General features: G+C 34.2%; 1 protein-coding gene across 4 annotated transcripts in view; it reads right to left on the reverse strand.

The window, feature by feature from the left end:
- Window positions 1-12021, reverse strand: part of cdin1 (CDAN1 interacting nuclease 1) — a 73783-nt gene extending 61762 nt beyond the window's left edge. The window contains exons 1-2 of one of the 4 annotated variants that reach the window (XM_066694359.1): window positions 11909-12021; window positions 11268-11378 (exon numbers count right to left, since the gene is read on the reverse strand). In XM_066694359.1, the coding sequence (XP_066550456.1) occupies window positions 11268-11368 (101 nt within the window). In that variant the 5' untranslated portion in view covers window positions 11369-11378; window positions 11909-12021. The other 3 variants (XM_066694360.1, XM_066694358.1, XM_066694357.1) reach the window with 3 other exon arrangements.
- Window positions 12022-22174: the final 10153 nt, after the last annotated feature.

Below are 22174 nucleotides of genomic sequence, written 5' to 3' on the forward strand. Positions count from 1 at the left end.
GTATATATTGGACTGACTTTCAGTACTAGACCACCTCCTATTCTGAAAACAGACATCTGTTACATTTTAAATGGATAACTCCATGTAATGATCATAATTGCTATTTAATTGCCAACTCTTTTTCTGTTAAGTTAAAAGGCACTAACTGTTGTTAATACCTATAAAAACATATCTGTGTTTCAACAGCAGGGTTGGCCTTTTGAGTAGAAGACATTCCAGGTCGCCCAAAGCACCACACTTGTGACATCGTACAGTTCTTGATGGGTGACTGAGGCTAGTGCTATACGATAAAGATGTACAGTAAACTATGAATTAAAAACTGAAAAGATAAGTTAATAAGCGTGTTCAATAACTTGGTAAGTAAATCTCTTGCGTGAGACTGGTTTATCATGGCTTTTACAGTGTTTTATTGCGCATGTCACTGCTTTCCTTCACCTTTTCTTATGCCACTGCTGACTTGTATAATGTCCCTTTCCATTGAACAGACATTAACAGTAAGTTATTGCAGGCTTTACATTAATGTAAATTCAACCTGTGGTCTCTGGGGTGTGCTGTATTCAATGCATAGTAAAATATGGAACAATTTACAATGCATCACAATGAAAATGAAATGCCAGTAGTCCATATAGTAGCATTACATACTCCTTATTCCCTCCTTCCATATTGCTTTACATTAAGGGATTAGCAGCCAGGATTTGTCATAATGCAAGTTGAAATAAAGTTTCTCGAAGAATGAAATCCATCAAATGAAAATAAAATCTAAAACTTTTAATGTTATTTGCTTTAAACAAATCCATATCTAGGCCTATACCAATATATGTGCAGGTACACGTACACGTACACGTACACACACACACACACACACACAATATTCTGTCAAGCAAATGCCATCATTTGAGAAGTCACCCACCTGCTAATGTGACCCAAGCTTAGTTTTTAATAACATTTGAAAAGTAAGGCCCGAGGGGAAGTACTGTGGTCCATCATTGATCAGGTTAATAAAAAAGTGAGCCTGCTTTGTGATATTTTTGCACACTGGACAGTGTATTTTCACACCTACTGTTAGTCAGATATTAATAAAACATGGACTCATTTCCTACACGCACCCTGAATACTTATAGCTGACCGACTGAGTGTCAATCGATTGGTTTGGACTGCAGAAAGAACACCACAAAGCTAATTAGAGATTTAAGAGATCTGTTTTTTCAACATACTTTCTGCTCAAACATTATGTGTCCAGTTCCATTTGTGAATACCTATACATTTACCATTCTGTCTTGCTGTGATTTCACACTGGACACTGCAGGCGGCTTTAAAGTTGAATGTTTCTTATGTGAAAACAATATTTTAAATCAAGATACAATGGATATGTCACAGCCACTGAATTTCAGCCTTTGGCTATTTTTTCAGCTTAATAATTTATTGTGGTAAGTTGTATTTTACCACTTATTAAATTACAACTTACTGTTTTAGATCACTTATATGACTGTTCTCTGCACTGTGCACTCAGCCCTGTCTTTGCATTTTAAACATGCAAACCATACATTTAATTAATCTAGCTGCTGTTAAAGATAGTAAAGCAATAGGAACTGTAATTCTGTCCCTGTCATTGCCCATGCCTTAGTATTAGCAAAAACAGTTATTCATACAGAAACAGACAAAAATCTGAAGAAACTATTTATTCCTTAGTTAAACCATGTGATCACTACATAACATATTGCAATCCTGCACCTCATGTACTGTATTTGCTGTGTACTGTAATCTATTTTGCTTCACCGTATAGGTTATTGCATGATGATGTATTTTAGTTTTTTTTTTTTTTTTTTTTCCTATGACAGTAATATTATACATGCATGCATATATTCCTTTGATTCAAACGTAATGTGTTAATAAACGGAAAGAACACACCAACTGAAAATCCCCATCTTTTACTTTCACACTCGATCAGGGACAAAATGTGTCCTTTGCTTGGTCTAGTCAATAGTATCCACTGCCTTAATTGACCTGCTCCCTGATTGGATCAGCAAATATAGTAGCAGAGAAAGGCTTGTTATTTCATGCCCTGCTAAGTAAATACAGGGTGAAATAATCCTTCCACTCTTCTGGTTTTACACAGCTCTACAAGGTTCAAGAGGTTAAAGGTGGATAGTGATGTAGTTTTCCCGACACCATGATCTCTGTGATCTGCGTCCCTCTCTGGTGTCCATCTCCGTTAACCTCTCATTCTCCACACGCTCTGATCTGCAGGGAGCATCTACAAGCCCTTCTGTGCCAACGACACCCACAAACATGCATTTGGTTAAATTATAAATAAAGACTATTTATACACAAAAATATAGATGTAATAAATACATTTCAAATAAAAATCCAAAATTCAATGTAACATATTACACAAAAAGCATGTTGTTATTGCTTTTGGTTGGTGAAAATCTCAGGAGATCTCATGTCATGACATGTAATACTATATAAAGAGGTTCAAGATCACAAAAACATCAGATGATCAATGAATGCAAGTATTTTAACACTACGGTTATAAACAGAATGTATAGTGGCAACAAAAAATTAAAAGGGGTACCAGTAATAAGATTAGGTAGCATCCCTAATTAATTAGGGTCTGTGTCTTCCAGAGGTATCTAGAAGCTATTAATTATTTTTTAAATCTCCTATTTACAAATAATTAATTATAAAAAATAGCAGTAATTTACTTAATGAAAGCCACCTGGCTAATGACATGCGTATCATATGCTGCAACAGTAGTTAGCATTTGGAGGAGTTATATGTAGAAAGTGGTGCGTAACTAGGCTCTTCAGGGCATAAAGCTAACTGAGGCATATCAAATTTTTACTAATGACTTTGAAGTTTTCCAAAAACTGAAGTTATAACGTCAGCATTTTGAAAACAGCAGCCTATTGAGGTCAGGATGTTGCAGAACGAGGCAAACTACCGTAATGTGTGGAATATTCTTCCTGACATGCATAATCTATACTATTTTGTGTGATTACATTTCTCCTTTTGAAAACAAATCTCCCAAGACTGTCATTTAATGGGTATACTGTATTTAATGTCTTTGATCAAAATATAAAGGATCTGGACCTGGATACACTAAGCCTATATAAACTCATTCTTCATAAATAATGGTGTGTACAAATACTTACTTTTGAAATAAATTAATATTTAGATGACAATACTACACTGTATTGCTCAACTGAAATGGCAGGAACTGGTGATAAAAACGATCCATTCTAGTTTCTCCATGGCAAGAACATACACAGAGACACACAAATTGCAACATGCTCGAAAATGAACAATAGGAATGAGTGAGATGGTATGATTCTCGATCAGTCTTTATTATAACCTTTAGAAAAGAGTTTCATCTCATTGGATGTGCATCAGTACAATTCTCAGCAAATGCAAATTACACATGCTAATGTTGAGCGACATCAAACATCTGTTTACTCTACATATTCCATCACACCAGGCATAAAACACCATTGGATCCTTACACACACATTATATATATATATATATATATAATCCGTTTGTTATTTTGTGCTTTTGTTCCTAAACTCAAAGTGTAAACTGCAGCTTCACTAATCGCTCACAAACCTCAAGTCCTCAAATATGTCAGACTGACCAACTCCCTTTCTCCCCTAAGCATGTCTACAGTACTTGTACCATTCTGGGCAATTTGTTTCATTCTCCTTCTGCAATTGATTCCAGTATGCAAACAGTTCCCCAGGCTATAATCTTCAGCATAGCTGCCCAAGTGTACTCTCTAATATGTTTTCTCATTCATTCTTGTATGTTTATTTTTATTCATTAATTATTTCTGCAGACTATTTATACATGCTCTTGTTTATTTATGTTTGACCTAGCTCTAGTAGATTTGTATTGATCTTCCTCGTCCCTTCACTTTCTACATGTATGTGAATGTCTTTTGTACAACTTGTGTACCCTACAGCAGCTTGTTTTATGCTGGAGTATTTTGATCATCACTGCATGCTGGGATCACACCACATTAGTGAGCTATTTCACCATCTACTTAATTTACAAGGTGCTTAATGAGTAAACTTTACAATTGGTTAATTGGATAATGATACGTTTTATTGTCGTAAAACAAGATCAGAATTAGTTTGAACCACCATGTCAGGAAATGCTGTTAATTGAACAGAAAACAGATAGCAAAACAGGAATACAAATACTGCTGTGAACAAAAACTTAATACCAAATTATAACATACATATAAAATTCATATTATTTGTAATAATTGTAGTAGAAGTAATAATAATAATATTTTTATGAGGAAATTCAGGATTCATGCATGCGATGACTTCAAAAGTCAGTCCGGTCTTTTTCTCATTATTTTCTCACTACAGAGATTCTTCTACCTCTGTGGGTAGTTTGCTGCCGTCCCCAAACTGCATACAACAGTACAGCCGTTAGCCTACCCACAACTGCACCTGCCAACTTTGCTTTTGTTCCAGCAATGAGCCAAGGAGCTCGAGTCACAGGGGGCAGGAGATCTCCACATCACTACTTTGGCTGCATACAAGCGAGACCAGAGGCTTGCTATTATCACTTCCACAGTCTTAGAGGTTAAATATTTTGAATGGGGCTGGAATATAACTTACAATTTACACAATTTATTGAACACATAAGGCCTACTTGAGGGTTCTAAATAAAAGACCTTCCTTAAAAAAGAAACAAATACATAATTTAGTACTACTACATATTATTTAAGTCTCCTGTTGCTCTTTGTATTTTGTTTGAATGCATGTTCCTAAAATTTCATTTTATTCTTATACTTGGATTTCAGTAAGATGTCATGGTGGCCCCATCATTGTGTCTTCCCTTCACACAGATTTGGGTATCGCTCAAGGCCTAAAAGCACAGAGTTCCAATAAAACACTTGAACAGTAATAGATATATTTCTCTCTGCTTTAGAATTGGAAAATAATACTGCAGAATGTTCCACTTTGTTGGGGCTTTATGGGAAAACAAATTCTGAACAACTAATGAATGTGGTCTGAAGAAAATCATTGGTTATGATGATACACAACTGGGTGGCAAATTTCATGAGTTACAAAAAAAAAACATCTACCTGTACACAATAACTACAATTGTGTAGTTTTACAGATATACTTTTTATTGTATTGTATTGTAATAATTTATATCCATGCAGGAAGCCTGGTCTCTGAATTTAACAAATGCCAAAGAATCTACAATAAGTATTTATAGACACCTAATAATATACATTTTTATATTATTAATAATGACAAATATTCAAATCAAATGCTGTTCAAGTCTCCTTCAGCTCCAAGTGGATGGTGTTCTTTTTCACGAGATGTACCCAGTGGTTTATCACAATTGACTGTTTTTCACTCATACAGGACCTTGACTTGAATATGCGTGTAGAATGAACAATCCTTCTCATCTCTGTAATGAGAAACCCCTAAAGGCATGGAATAATCTACTGTACACTTGCAAAGTGCTGGGTGGTAGCCTAGCATTAACAATATATATGGGTCTGTGATCCATGGCATCATCAATCTAGCACATATTTACTATACAAATCAATTATTAAAAAATAAACAAACAGTTCTAAACCAGGGCTTTAAACCTCAAAATTTGTTTCAAATATATTAGTATTATAGTACCACTAAAGATGAAATTATGATTATTTACACTAAATTTCAATAACTTGAGATACTATTTCCCTTTGAATGTGGCTTTAGAAGGGTAGAACTGGAATCATCTTGTTATTCTATTAGAGATCTGGCCAGCAGGTCTTCTTGATGTTTTTAAATGTATTTATTTTTTTAAACATACAAAAAACAAAAAAATGATAAAATACTCAAAGAAATCTCACTTAAATAATTTACTTTATTTGCAGTATATTAATGACCTAGTTCTGTATAGTAATAGTGGAAATATGTAGATGACAATATTAATTGAGGAAAATATAACGGTTTATAAAGGTGTATCTTAAGCTCCAACATGAATTTCTTACAAAGTGTTTGAAGATTTCATACATACATTTTAAAATTGTTATAAATTTAAAACAAATCAATATAGCAGGTATTTAAATTTAGAACACAGCATGAAAGGGAACATTTCTGAGTATCAAACTGATCATGCCATCTCTTCTTTGCGTCTGTACAAATTATCTTGTTTTGTTTTTTTGGGGGGTGGGGGGGTGAAAATGTAGGCTAAATCATTCTTTAATTCCGCAGTACATAAGATTTGGAGTAAGTTAACAGTTAATACGGCTTTTTCAAATTAAACAGCATGTAATATAAAATTAACACCATAACCAAATGAATAATTGTGGAGTGGTCCCAAATTATACACAGTTACAATATTACCATCAAAAACAAAGTCTCTCCTGCCAGCTAATCACCATATCAATGGCACATGCCACAACAGAAAAGCGCTGGTTTATTCGACTGATCATGGTAGATAAACCCCAAATAACAGAGAAATTAACAAATGCTTGACATTTGCTCAACATCCATTATTCTGACACTACTTCTGAATTTCAAAGCCTGAGAGCATGCTTAATCAACATTCATATTCCCCAGTGAGCCACAGGCACCATATTGCGCCCCGCCTAAGCACTGATGAAAACTGCACATTAGCTATTTCCAAAATGTTCTGGGACTATGCACTGGAGCACTGCTATATCTTGCTCCTGCTCTCGCACTTTCCTTTTAAACACTTCCAAGACAAAAGCATCTGCCAGTTCTTACTCGGGGGATGTATGCAAAATGAACTGAATGCCGTTTTAAAGAGAGAGTAATCATTACATCCAAATTCATTCATAGGGCAAGGAAAGGCCAAAGAGGCCTCTCCAGGGACAAAAACCTTCAGGGATTTTGCCCCACTGGACTAGGAGCCATACACAGTGTTGGGAGCAGACAATTTCCAATTCTAATGTCCAATACTATAAGACTTATGTCACATCCTACTGGCCTAGATGCACCCATTCTGTTTTCATTGTAGTGAGCACAGACACTAGACAGGACACTACTGCTAAGCGGGAGGTGCGATATTTGCATGTTATTCAATTGTGAAAGGGTAAAAGTGACAGCACTGTGTCGAATTCTTCTCCCTTTAGAACTCAAACTCGGTAGGAGAGGCATAGCTGACAGATGACTCCCCAACATCTGTGTTACGTGAGCGTCACAGACGAGAAACCTCGCATCCCTGTCATATTCACAAATAAACAGATGACCGGCGTTTTGCTGGAACTCAGCTCTGTTGTTTCCAATATTCACTGCAGTGGACTAAGCACAATTAAAAACGGCTTTGTTTCGGTTTTTCTTCTTTTCAATAGTGCAATACGAACTACTATATAAAATTAGCAACAAAAAAGTAATTGCAGTTTACACAATAGCACAAACTCAGCCCTCTGTGTTCAATATCAATTCTGACACAAAATAAAAAGTAGGAAATATTGTACGTCTTACCCAGTGAAAGAACTGTATTGGTAATAATGTTACCAAAACATAATTTCTTCTAATTTAGTATGAAATGTCACACTAATAATTGAAACTGAAACTTGCTGGAATAAAATATAAATGCCACTCCTACTCATAAAATGTATTACGATACTCTATGAAAATAAAGTATGGGCCAGATTTAGCCTGTGCTCAAGTACACAGTTGGGAGTGCTTTTCTGTGGTAAATTAAATACAAAAGGCTCCTCATACAGTATAGTGCACCAAAAGAAATATAATTATTTCTTAGTAGCTCTTAATAACTGTTATTATGTGTATTATTACAAGTATATTAAAACATTTAAGGTGCATAGTCCATATTATTTATTATATATATATATATATATATATATATATATATGATTGACATGAAATACAATTTAAATAGTTTTTCCTTCATATTATATTAAAATGTTTTTATGAATAACTGTCAATTTAAAATACATTATTTCTGTAATTACATAACATTTTCTTGACATCTATGGAAGCATTTAAATTCTACCTTGCTGGGGAAAGGAGAAAAAAAAAGTCATACTATGTATACAATTGTCTATATAAAATTTTCATGCATGAAAACCTTTTTGGTTCTAATGTAAGGAATGGAAAAAAATGCATCAGATATTTCTGCCTGCCGCAGAAGACTCACCATGTGGCTAGTTTGATGTATATTAAACTAGAATACTCTCTTTACTGTGTAGCTCAGTGGTTCACCAATATAACTTGCTGTTCTGGCCTGTGTTTAGTGTATGCGTGATTAGGGTAAAATACCTATCAAACTGTAAATTGGAAATGACATATGTATGTGTGGGCTGTTTAAAAAATAAGTGGATAAAATATTAAAACTAGTGTGAGACCATTGTAAGGCAGAAACAGTGTTTATATGGGGTCATGTATCCAAAAACTATTATAAAATTATTTACATCCTTTTATTCATCGGCTCCCTTTCCTTGTGCTTCTTGCAGGACAGCTACTAAAACACTTGAGGAAACAGTGGTTAGTGTTTTGAAACGGAATTTTCTTTCATTAAATCTACTCAAGCAGATATTAAAGATGAATTTAATATAGTAGGAAATGGTCGGTGGGCACCACCAACTGTGACAGACCGGTTACTGATGAGCTACTGTCGGCCAGCCCTCTCAGCAGGATTCTGTGTCTAAGGCTGCTGAAGGACAGTGATAGCTTCCCTTGTGTGTAAGCTCTATTCATCTCCAAAGTATTTACTAAATCACGGGCTCCTGTGCAGAAACTCAGTGCTTCGGCGCATGCTAACAAATGATGGATGGCCTAGTCAATACGTTATGTCTTGAAAGCGTGATTTCCTGCCATTCCAATCACTAAACCTCCAGAGTCCTCTGAGCTGATCGGACATCCAGAATATATTTTGCAGGCTGTGAAAACAGGGCCGCAGCTCTGTTGGCACTAAAACTGTGTTTTGTTTAAAGCAAGTTAAAAATAATAGAAAATAAATAAATAAAACACTCATTACCAACGTCAAGAATTCACTGATACAAGTTCAATACCCAACATTCCCATAACTATATGATTGATTCACAGATGAAAAGTGTATTTTAACATACACAGTAGTTTATCATCAAGTTAACTGAATAAAACAATTTATCCATTAAAAGGTATATTGAAAATGGAGACAGGGGTGGTCTTTTTTTGTACACGTTTATTGGAAAATCAAAGCAAATCACACAAAAATTATCAAAATAATAATAATAAAAAGTTATTAGTAGCCTATTTACATGTAAACAATGCAGATATTGTTGTATAACACGTACAGATGGCCCCAAAATGTTATTAATAGAGGGAAAGGTCATGCAAACTTTTGCTATATAGCCTTTAACAGGAAAAAGCTGTTGAACCTCTAGCCATCAACCATCTATCATATTCCCATTGCAAACCATACCACAGAAAATCCAAACAAAGGAACTGGATTTAAATTAATTAAATTAGGTAAGGTAACTCACAAAACATTCAGTTATTTTCTTCACATTCTAATCAGTTAACATGAAACACAGCATCAAGTAGAAGTGTGTGTGTGTGTGTGTGTGTATATATATATATATATATATATATATATATATATATATATATATATATATATATATATATATATATATATATATATATATATATATATATATATTATGGGGACAAAGGTAACGTAAAGCCGTTATGATTAGTCAGATGTCAGACCTTAGACGTATAGGACCTCTACTGCTCCACAGAAACAAACTACATCACACACAGGCAAGACTAGCAAGAAAATGCAGACGGGAGGGGGAATACATCTTTTTAAAAGATTTAATTATATTTAAAACATGCTAATCAGAACTACCAAGAGTGTTTCAAGGAGTAGCCCAAATATTTCCTCTTCTTGTTCCCGTTTGCTTGACGTTCTCATCATTACAGTTTTGGAAATCAAACTGCAGCTTTGAGCTAAATAAAGAATACATTAAAAAAGGATATGGATGGGTGACAATTCATAAACAAGCTTGTGTTTTCTCTCCAGAAGTGAAACTCACTGGCACTCACAAACTGGCTTCATTTCTCCTGATGGAACACAGACTTATATCCACCATGCTGCATAGTATCGATATTTTCATTACTTTATTGGGGATTTTACACAAGCAAGCAACAAGATGGCAAGATATGCTAAACTAACTGCTCTTACCATGTTTACACCAAGTGCAATGAGCACATAAAACACTCTGCCAGAAGGAATACCTTATTCTTACAAATAATATAATACTGAAGAGCTAGAGAGCCCCAGTTTATATAGAAATCCAAATTAACATCTATAGATCAGCACTGTCCTTATAGCCATGGTATTTATAAAGTGTTACATGTAATACAACAATTCTTATTACCTTGGTGTGTGAAGGAGTATGCTTTCTGGGGAAGTGGAGATTACAGGACTATATTAAGTAGCTTACATTTATTAAGGAAAGCTTTCCTGTAAGAAGGGCATCCTCTATATATTCCAATACAGAAGTCAATTCCTAAAAATATCTTTACAGTAAGAATGTATACTTAGATATAAAGCACTATTTTGACCACTGTTAAAATAACATTGAGGTGGTGACTTCTCCTTAGACATGACTGGGCAGAGAAATGTTCCTCTTAAAAGCCATGATGCATCAGACATCCAGTGACCCAGTATCTGTAATCCAAATAAATGAGGCCACCGTCATTCTACAATAGCTTAGGTAATAACTGGATATATGATGAGTTGAGCAAGTGTTGTATATCCTTGACTGAAATCGATGAAAACATACCACTATACCCACTTCCTGGAGCACCTACATATCAAGTGCTTTGTCTTGGATTGGGCTGCAATCTCACTGACCATGGCTGCTAATATACCCTGCCCATGCAAGATGGGTTCTGGGAGATCAATAACTTGCTGCTTGTTCACTTATGTCTAGTCTAATCATTAGGACTATTCATAGACACCCCTTTCTTTCTTTGAGTTTGGTTTTCATTCCACAAAGTCATTTTACAGCCACAGCCTGCAAACATAAAAGGTTTAATTATTTGCTGCTGCAGTTGTCCTTTAACACGATTCAGATCACCAGTTGCATTTGATTTCCATTATAAAACAATGTCAGGTTCTATTACATTATTTGATTATGATTTTGTTTAGCGTTAGATGTCCTGTTGGAGAATACAGACAGATCCAATCCTAAATATGCACACATGGATTGAATATACAATAAATGCTAGAGAGCACAGTGCGGCTCGAGTGACAATCAATCTTACCTGGGAAATTTCGTCTTTAGCATCTTCATACACTGCCGTGTGGGTCTGAGCCGTTCCATATATTTGGCTATCTGTTTATATTCTGTCCGAGACAACTTCATGGCTGCAAGCCTTAAAAAATAAAACACAATCAGCACACCGCTGTCTACCCAACGTGGCTCTGTCTTCCTCTTGATTCTCTGATTGCTAGTAACGTGGGGCAGAATATATATTTGATATTCTTTCCCATGTTACAATCCCCTTAGCGTAATGTGATTTATAGATTTAGTAATAATTTACCCCATGATCAAATCGTATTACATGCAACACATGGAAATACGGCTATAGCAGCTCTGTACTACACGAGTTTAATTCTCCTTCCGACAGCACCTTCAGACATGCATTACATTATTGGCCGTTATCCACTTTTTGTATCCATGGTACCTTGATAATATATTGATAGTCAATATATTGATAGTCAAATGTATTAAAATATTGTGCGATTGCTCTACATCGGGATCTGATCATGCATGCTCTCTCTGTATCTGTCTCTCTTCCTGTTTACACAGCCCCCCTTTCACATTGAGCTCCGATTACAGCCAAGCATGACGTCTACTACATGTTACTGTATACACCCTAAAACTAAAAAGCGTGGCAATTACCAGTTGTAGAAATTAACCCCCAAAACCAGTTTAGCGCGGATAACCGGTGGAAAAAGCAAAACAACAACAAAAACTTCCTTCCTGCTTCCCGCGGTCAAGTTGAATAACCCCTTTGCGGCAGTAACCCTGTCTCTGATTGGCCGAAAACACGCAGTCGTAGTATTCTGCAAGGTGATAGGCTGAGAGACTCTGCAGCTTTCTGTAAGGTGATAGGTGGAGAGTTTATGTAGCTGACATGACAAGACAGCGGCATCTAGATGGGTAGAAATGTGTTGGAAGCTGAATTTCACCCCAGTGCGAAGCAGGTAGTGTGTACTCAGAAGGTACTTTATAATTTAATGTTTTATAGTCATGTTCTTGCCCTCCTTGAGTGGAGGATTCATGGAATAATTAAATTACATTGGTTGTTATAAGATCCAGTAAGTATTTTATTTGTAAACAGGAGCTGCTGGCCAATTCTTACTTTTTATTCACTTGCCACCCTAAAGTGGTGGCTGGGTAAGGTATAGTATAATCATAAAGTATCCCAAAACAAACAGATTACATGCAACCGATAATGATGTATTTGGAAAATACAGTGATTTAATGTTGGGTTAACATTACAATATTTATTCTCACACTCAGACACTTCACAATTATAGCAGTGTTTGGTAAACTGACAATAATCAATAGCGAACCAGTCTGAGGAGATGTTGTATTCGTAAACAGACTGCAGTGCTAGCTGGAAAATATCAAAGCTGTTTGTTTGAGTTCAGTATAATATGAGTCACTGTAATCAGACTTTTTCCATTACAGAGAGCTTCCCATCTCATTTTAAAGTCTCTGCAGGCTCCATTGGAACGGTTCAACTAGATTGATGATTTCACTGGTATTTAATAAAGCACTGCTCCCTTTGAATTATACCTGTAATGCAGAATCCAGTGGCACAACAGAAGGGATCTGTAATAATCCAGTACTGAAAGACTTGCCTTCCCCATTTTAGTCAACTGAGTAACCTCATTCAGATCATGCCCCCTACCAAAAAAAGTTTGTATTCATTCCCAGCATAAGTGTATTGATGCAAGTGTAAGTATAAATAAAATAAAATAATGGGTTCTTTCAGAATCTATTCATTATGTGTGTCGTCTGACATGTTATTCCTACACAGAAAGTTACCTTTTGTTTGTTTCATAGTAATTGTAAGGGCCTGAAGCAAATTTGTGGTGAATTAGAAAGGCAATAATGGATTAAGAGGGGGTTTTAACTAATCAGTTTGTAGCTTCCTTTGAGATCATGTGTAGGTTTAAGTCACAATGCAAAGTGAAAAGTTGTAGTTGAAAATATGTGGGCAGTATTCTTAAGAGTGCAAAATTCACATTATTAATAGAAAGCATTAAGAACGTGTTTATAAAGACTGAGAAAGATTATACCACTGGAAAAATCCCAGGGGAGGCTTTAAATGGGATTTTGCTTTTGCAAACAACAGGTGTGAGTAAGTAGACTAATCACAGCAGTAGTAGTTATATGAGTACAATGTTCTCAGGTGAAAGTCCTAGAATGCAAACACTTGAGTCATGTATAGATATACGCAGATAATGAAAGGGATTAGCACATTGTGGACACACCAATTATGTCAAAATGTATATTAACATAAAACCAAAATCACATCTGAAGAGAGAGCTTTTGTAAAAACTTAATTGAAATAGCAGTTTAAAGATGAAAGTAAAAAATTGAATGAACTGTGACCACAGTGGGAAAATATACAATTAATTTATTTGATGTGAAGTTTTTCACTCCTTTGGTAATGTGTGTATTACTATTATTAGTGTCTCATTTAAAACATTTTATTTAAGTATGCTTAAAAGTAGTTATTTGCAGAAAACCAGATTTACCTTATGCAAACATTTTTACTGTAGAATATTTTAAATCATTATCGTTTTCAAATCCCCTGGATTATCTGGATCAACACTAATTCAAGCAACATACACTCTAAACCTAGTGTGGCTTCAGATTAGCGTTATTGCTAATATTAATCTCAGATATCCCTAACAGGAAACAATAAACATGACTTCATTTAATTCTGATTTTAGTTTTATGGTAGGTCTTCTGTAGTGAGATTTAAATAATAGGTAAAGGGGCATATAATTAGTGGTTTGCTTTAATCAGTTTTGCTAATGTATATTAGTGGGTTCCCCTAACCAAATTTGAAAGTCCTGTCTAATATTTATGTAACTTACTGTATTTTATTTAAAAAACATGTTTTTCCCAATTAAATAATATTATTTTTTAAATACGTATTTGGGATGTGTTCCAGTTCGTATATTTGTTTTATGTTGCATATTAAAGAGTAATTCTGTTGCATTGTAGTAGGTCTTAATTTGTATTGGGATTTGTTCTTTTTACACTACACCAGGTGTGCCGTTATATCCCGATGTGGTAGTTCTATATTATTGTGAACACCTGTTAATAAATACAGAAACAAGAACAATAATAAATAAATACATATACAATAATCACAGGGGTCTAGCAGTCTTCTGGTGTGAAAGAGTTTTATTTTCCCAGGTTCAGAGTTAATTTCAGGCTTGATTTTTAAAGAGACGCACAAGGCCTCAGTGGGTAACAGCCTTTCTAATTATGCTTGTTCTGATTCCATCGCCATGGCCTTATTTATGTCATGTCAAGAAATGTGCAAGCCCAAGTTACCCATGGTAGGCGAGTATTGTCACTAAAATGTGTTGATTAATATTTTAACAACACCTGTGTCAAAATTATTTCTTTTTCTTTTTCATCTCTTCAAAAAATGCATTTAATGATCCTTCCTTAATATGGGGAGGGGGGAGAGAGTTAAAATATCACAGTTGACATGTCGGGCTCTGAAATTGTCACTATTACTCAAGTTACCTTAGAAACAGCACACCCATTGAAGGAAGAATTCCTTCTTAGCATTGTCAGATATCAACTTTTATTTTTTTCTTTCTCTATAATCCTCTTTTGTACTCAAATGATTTAAGGAGATTGTGAGGGAAAGTAGAGAACTGGTTGGCTTTGTAGAATTTATTGCAAAGCGAGTTCTTTTAACTGTCTTCCTTCAAACTAGTGCCTTCTCGTGTTGCCTAAATCCACCAAAGGAGAAAACTGAGAGGAGTTTCCATATGGAGTACATTAGAAAACTCTTTTTGCAACTGGTACTTCCATCCCCATAAGCCTAGCTACAGTTGAGAGATACGTCCTTGTGAGAAAATGCAACAAGTTCAACAAAATAAGAAACTATAATTTCCTAATACAATTTATGAGAAGTACTTTGGTTAAGCGCTTTTTAAATTTTGGCATGTTAATGGGCAATGTTCAGAATGCCCTGGGCCAGGAGCTTGGAACAGATTTTCTGATAATGATACAGTAGACACTGTTAATAAAGCTACAGACGTAGGGGAGTTTAAGGTTAATACATAATTAAATATACCTGCAAGGACTTGTGCTTTTCCTATGTTATAATCAAACAATAAATTGTGTTTAGGTTAACCTCGCTAGGGGGAAGTTAAATACATTTAGTCAAAAAACCTGTCCCTTTTGATTTAGTTGCATTTACCTGACATCAGGACATAGCCTTGTATGTCTATAACTACAGTATTGGACTCATAATGATAGCATTTTCCAATTTTATGCAATGAATGGATTATATGATAGACATTTAGGTAAATAAAGCATGATTCCTACTCTTTATTAATTACATACTTTTAACTCCTTCCTATTGTGTTGTTTACCCATCATTCACTGACACAGTAGTATTTATGTGTCAATTACAAATGCTTTTGGGGAAAGAAAAGTTTTGAGGTACAGCTTTCAAATGGTATCAACTCCACTCCACTGCATGTGGTCTGTGTTTTATCTCTGGGGGCAGCTTAGTCATAAATTCTCCTTCAAATCAATAATCTTTATTATAGTGCTGTATATTTTGTAATTACTCCTAGGTTGGGTGTTAAACTCCATGAAGCTAATAGAATTTACCACAGACGTTTTAGGTTGCCCCCCCCCCCCCCCCCCCCTCCTCCTTTAGACTTGGCTCTTATCTCTGCTGCTGTTTGAAAGGGAAAAGATGGCTAGCTTTATTTCTCAACCATCACATATTTTTGAGGCACGAATTGCACAAAAACATATCTTTCTGTGATAACATATATTTCGATTTAAAAAAGAAAGTGGAAAAACTGTCATATTCTTTCAGCTGCTGAAAAAATCATATTGTCCCCTTTTTCAGAGAAAGGTCTGAATTGATCTCAAGATGAGGAAAAGATGGGCCAAAAAGGGGGAAATGGTAAATCCCCCCCCCACTCCACAACCCCCATGATCCTAGAAATCGCCACATATGGTAAGAGAAAGGAAGTTTAATTTCTCTCTATATTAAAATGAAATACCTGCCCACTGTACACTATTTAAACACAATTTAATTATTGTGTAAATGGTAGTTTTTTCTTATGTATATATTTATTGATAATAACCAATTTGATTGCTTATTTTAGTCAGTGTAGTGAGTCAATCAAACCATGTACAGTGCTAGAATCATCTGAATCTAATGGGGTTATAAGTGTTGCCTCTTGGGTTGCTCAGTGCTTTCCAGGCAGCCAGTACATCGAATTGTGATACAGAGATTGTTATTAACAAGCTGTGAAGCATATACACAGTGGGAGATTCATTTACGAAGGATTTTATTTTCTGATATTTAAGAAAAGGTACAATGATCTCTACTGTAATACACACAGCACACCATTAGTACTAAACTGTTTCTATAAATTGAAATGTTTATTTCTTTCATTTTAACATTGCATGGGGGTAGAGATGGGAGGTTGTTTGGTGCAGTTTTTTTCAAACAATAGATTGAAAAACTATTGATAGAGAGAAACCACTGACAAAGACAATATGTTTTAATTATCGTTTTATAGAGTTTTTGCAGGCATGTTAAAATTCTCTATTTAGAGTTGCTTTTCTGTTATTATTATTATTATTATTATTATTATTATTATTATTACTACTCAAATCTAATCACAGGCCTGAATTTAAAAAACACCAATGAAATTACAGTTAAAAAACAAACGCATCTTGTATTATTATAATGATTAAAAAATTGTCTTTGTATTTAATGTGAGCACGATCCATTTTTTTATGTCATATGGCTATCATGAAAAAATGCATTTGTATATATTAATATATTCCTGTAATTTGGGTGGTTTGTGATAAATGATCTCCTCTTGCATTCAGCAAAAATCTCTCTATTCGTGAAATGCGTGCATTCACACTTCTTAAATTACCCAGTACATGTCTGGGTAATGTTTAACACCCGATTCCTGCTGCAGAGTGACTTCAACATTAAGAGGTTGTATAGAAAGGCAGGGTTCACTACAACTGGGTCTCTCCCGAGCTGTTATGACATACACAAGTTTAATATTAAATGTGTACCCCTCCCCCAACCCCACATTGTTTCTAAATCATTTGTTACATTAGAAATTGCTTTCAAAAGAAAGAGGCTTACCGTGCATCGAAATATGCATAGTGCTATAGATTTTAAGAAAATTACATAAACCTTTTTTCTATCTTGGAGCTTCTAGCACAGAAAGAAAACATATTTTTTTATGTGAGGCAAAGCATAAGCAGGAAATGCCTGTAGTATTAGAAGAGTATCAGATTCATACTTTTGGAAATGTCTCTGCAACAGCATGGCTGCATATAAATCCTGCATCCATATTTTACACAGGAAGACAAGACCCATGTGTTTTGCAAAAGCTTTTAAAGCTGTTTCTTTCATTTATTTTATTAGCCTTTAATGAATGTAATTAGAAGGCAAGTAATTAAATGCAATTGTGCTCAGTATGTTCCTGTTGTAAATTGCCCTAAACAATGTGCATGGTGTGAACAAATTTGTGGGATTAATAGAGGATAGATAATGTTTTTGGATTGTATTTCACACTAAACGGCCGCACAGAGAAACAAAGAATCTGGCGCAGTGTCATTAATCTTAGTCAACTGGCAGCACTCATGTAATTTGCATGACTGAGGTGGTGGCACATGCTGTAGTTAGACTGGGTGCTGGATCAGTCGAATTTCTCCTCCTGTTAAAGTTATGTCAATCAAGAATAACCTTTTAAAACCCTGTCTTTGTAAATGAAAGGGCACCCCAAATACTGATTTACGGTAAACACTAATTACATTGCCATATAGAAGCATATATACTTCTTGGAAACTCGGAAACCAAGCCATATTATGAAAAAATAACTACAATGTTAGTTGATATCTGTATACTGTATTTTTGTACACTAAAATATTTTGTTTATTTTTGTTAACATCATGTACTTCATCAGCTGTTTTAAACAACATGCAACAATAGGCAATATTTTAGAAAAGCAGAGCAGGTATGAATGCGTGAAAAGATTATACATTTTTTCTTAACATTCGTAGTCTGGAAAAAGAAGTGTTTTGAACCTAGCACTCCTGGTCAGACGCTACCTTAGCTGTTCTGTCGTTTCAAAGCACAGATGCCCTCTTTTCATTATTTGAACATTTGTTTGTCTTTCTTTCTTTTCCATTCTTTTCATATGTGTTGCCTTCAGTGCAGATGTTGCACCTTAAAAATTCTTTAGAAAATAAGAACAAGGTAAGTTAAAACATTTTTTTTTTTAAGCTTCTGCATTATGCTGCAAATCTGAATGGATTATCTCCTCATAATATTTTCAATTTTCAAATATTCCCTTTGTAACCTGCTTAAATAACAATTTAATAATCTCCCTACATTACAACACAGTGTTGTTAGTTCAGTATTTTTTTGTTTGCTGTTTTTCAATTTATTATTATGATGATGATGTGGTTTCAGAACAATGCTATATTATTTACACACAGTTTGTGTTTGGTTGTTTGGACGACTCCATTGTCTTTTGTTAGAAAACAATAACTATAAATTCAGACTGGGGGGGGGGGGGAGCAAAATAACAGACATGTTTTATTAGAAACCAATTTATTTTCACCAATCCTTCTTCTGCACTTTTTTTTTTGTTTTTTTTGGCCAAAGCTTTACTGTTAAATGTATGTACTGTGTATGTTGAATTTCTATAAGCATGGCATACTGCTAAACACAAGCTACTGTAGGCTGCAAATAATTTTAGTTTACTAAGTATTCATGTATTTTAGTTGTGTTATAGTTGAAACTGAATACTATACAAGAGATTTAATCTCTCATATGCTCCTTGAACTGAATTCTAATTATTCAACCATTAACTTTTAAAGGAAATGATTGTAATGGCTTTTTAATTCAATGAATCTGTAGTTTCTGTGAAAACATATTTACAAATGTGGAAATGTGCTTGTATTTGTGTTGCCTTCACACAACCACACTGCATGCTGTGTTTTGCTATCCATTTCTAATATCCTGGAGGCACTTTGCTCATTATCAAATATTGTTTGATGTCTTTGTTTCATGATGATTAACCATGGTCACCAAACGCTGGCCTGGATTGTTTAAAATTTAATTTTCATCTCTGAAGTATTAGAATAGCATCTGACTGGAAGACCTACATATTTTATGTATGCTATTTTTTGTGCTAAAATGCAAGAGAATACATATAATACATAGAAAAGACAAATCTCTGGGTAAGACATTAAATGACTTTAAATTAGTATATGTATGTGAATATATTGTAATGAAATTGATTCAAGTTTTATGTGTATATAATTAATCACACTCATTTAATAAATAAATATATAACTAAGATATCATTCTTTTTAGTCCAGTGTTGTATTCATAAATGCATTTTTTTCACTCCAGGTTTTCATCTGATATATAAGAATTAAAGGTAATTCAATTTGATTAGAGGTTAATCAAAGCAACATCAAAATATTTTACTGAAACAATTTCCATATTAAAGGTTTCTTTCAGTAAATCTAAAAAAAATGTCAGTTAAGTGAATAGCTTTTGTTTATAGAAAAAATAAGCACAATGACATTTCTTTGGATAAGCAGACTACATCTATCTGTTAAAAATTTAAGATTTATCATGTAACTGATATAATAGGTAAACAAATTGTGAAACTTCACTCTAAAACGAGGTGGCATCGTCAAAACTGGATTAAACACTTGACAGGTCCCAGAATTCAGTCATAATAGCAGCCATTGTATCCATCTATTGCCATTATCTTTGGAAATTATGAGAAAAGGAAAAACATTGTCACTAAGCAAAAACTAACAGAGCTATTGTGTGCAGCCTTATTTAAACAAATTGTGTGAGCAAGAGGAGAGACAACAAGCTAAATGAAAGGTTATACTTCGCCCTGTGTGTTTGTATTGTCAATAACTGGAGATGGCTGTCAAGAAAGTATAAAGATAAAGGTCAATAACTATGACAAATATGTTTGTATTTGTGTGCTTTCCTGATAGCTATGCACTGGCTGTGTCTGCGTTTGACACCTCAGAAGAATCATTTAAAAAAAAAGCTTTTTTTACCAGGAGATTTTTTTAAGCAAATATGAATTATCCCTTTTGCATCATAACAGCACACGAGTATAAGGCATCTGTCTCTCAGGTGTTTCAAGTATGAACTTAATGACAGATTTGTATGAAGTGAATTTTTGATATTCTTTGCTATCTGGTTAAAATCCATACTCTTTTATACCTGCTATCAGTTTTGCTACATCAAATTGCATTGTAACAGCATTTTCAAAGAAAGACCCTCTTCACACAGTAAAACACAATGACCTTTTCTCACTATTAAGGTTATCTGTCATAGCTTCTATGACATTGTTACTTGTAAAATGGTACCATTGCTTTTTTGTATTGCTGTAATTTTTTTTTTTTTGTAAAGAGTGGAGAAACATTAGAAAAAACAGTTGCTTGTCAGTCACAGTATAATAATAGCCATATTAGTAAACATACAACTGTTCTCAAGATACTGTTTTGATATCCTGGCTTGCGGTGCAGTTTCACTGATCTCGCCTAGATATGTGCCAAACTGAGGTCAGTACAGATGTTGAAGTACATTCTGTGGACGGGTCGAGTACCTCTTGCATAACCATCAACTTATTATTTACCACTATTGTTTTATTTTTACAAAATCGCTTCTCTGTAGTCTGCACATCCAAAATCATCTCCCTACTTAGTGAGATTAAGTTGTGAATTTATTAATCTTATTTTCAGTTTGTATGTTTATTTAAATTCATTTTGTCAATTGTGCTTATGTATATTTTAAAGGAAAACGGTGCATGTATTTTATTTTGTTTTTAGTTAATGGTTATTTTGAAACTGTCTTTGTTTTAAAAAAAGTATTATTTTGTTAAAAAGGTTTTAATTATTGGTGAAGGTGGCATATTTGATGTATGTGTTTGGTTGCTATAGAAACAAAGAAACACTAGTGCTTTTGTGGCGTTTTTATCTACAATTGATTTAAAGGGAGGTGTTAACTCTTGAGGTACATCCAGATATCAACTTACTCTTCAAGTAAGAGACAAGTAACAAATACGTAACTAATATATGTGTGTGTTGGTGTGTGTATAAATATAGTAAATCGCCTTGGATGTGATAGGAAGCTAATCTCCCAATTAGAATGTATATAATTGGAAAATCTTTTGAAAATGGAAAAACTAAACCACATTTTAAATGTGTTTTGTTGTTTTACTTCATTTCACAGGCTCATGAAAATCAAAATTCATCTTTTGAGAGGCACATTTAAAAAGTATGTATTTGTGCAAGAACTTAAACATTGTATAGTCAGTAAATTAATGTTTATTCTGGAAGCAGTTTCAGAAATAGGTGATTAAAAAAAAATGAATACTTGATGTTCATGATACAGTGTGGTGTCCATTTAAATGTGTTTTCTATCTTAGATGCAAAATGCAGGTAGTTCAGCTGTTTTTCAAAAAGAAAATCAAAGTAGGAAAGCACAAAAAAAAAAAAAAATCTTCATCCCAACTTATTTAAAATCATTGTGACCGGGCAGATAATGTAAAATATATTATAACTATAAATATGAATTCTGTGGGGAAAAAACAAAACAGTTTTTCTTTAGCATGTTTTTTTGCAATATTACTTGTGGTTTACATTTTGTGTGATTATGTTAATGCCAGACTGTTATTCTGCATTATGAGCAAATGCATTGTCAAGATCTTTTGTAAAGCAGTCAAGTAGCGATTTCTGAATTCTTTTATTATTTTAGAATGCAACAAAGAAAGTCTTTTGTTCATAGTTTGCAGCACAAACTCCCTTTTATGACTTGCTACTGTCCCCTAGTGGCAATTGATCTTGTGTGTGCTCTGGAAG

Source organism: Amia ocellicauda, chromosome 21, assembly GCF_036373705.1.
Source record: "Amia ocellicauda isolate fAmiCal2 chromosome 21, fAmiCal2.hap1, whole genome shotgun sequence".
NCBI classification, from domain to species: Eukaryota; Metazoa; Chordata; class Actinopteri; order Amiiformes; family Amiidae; genus Amia; species Amia ocellicauda.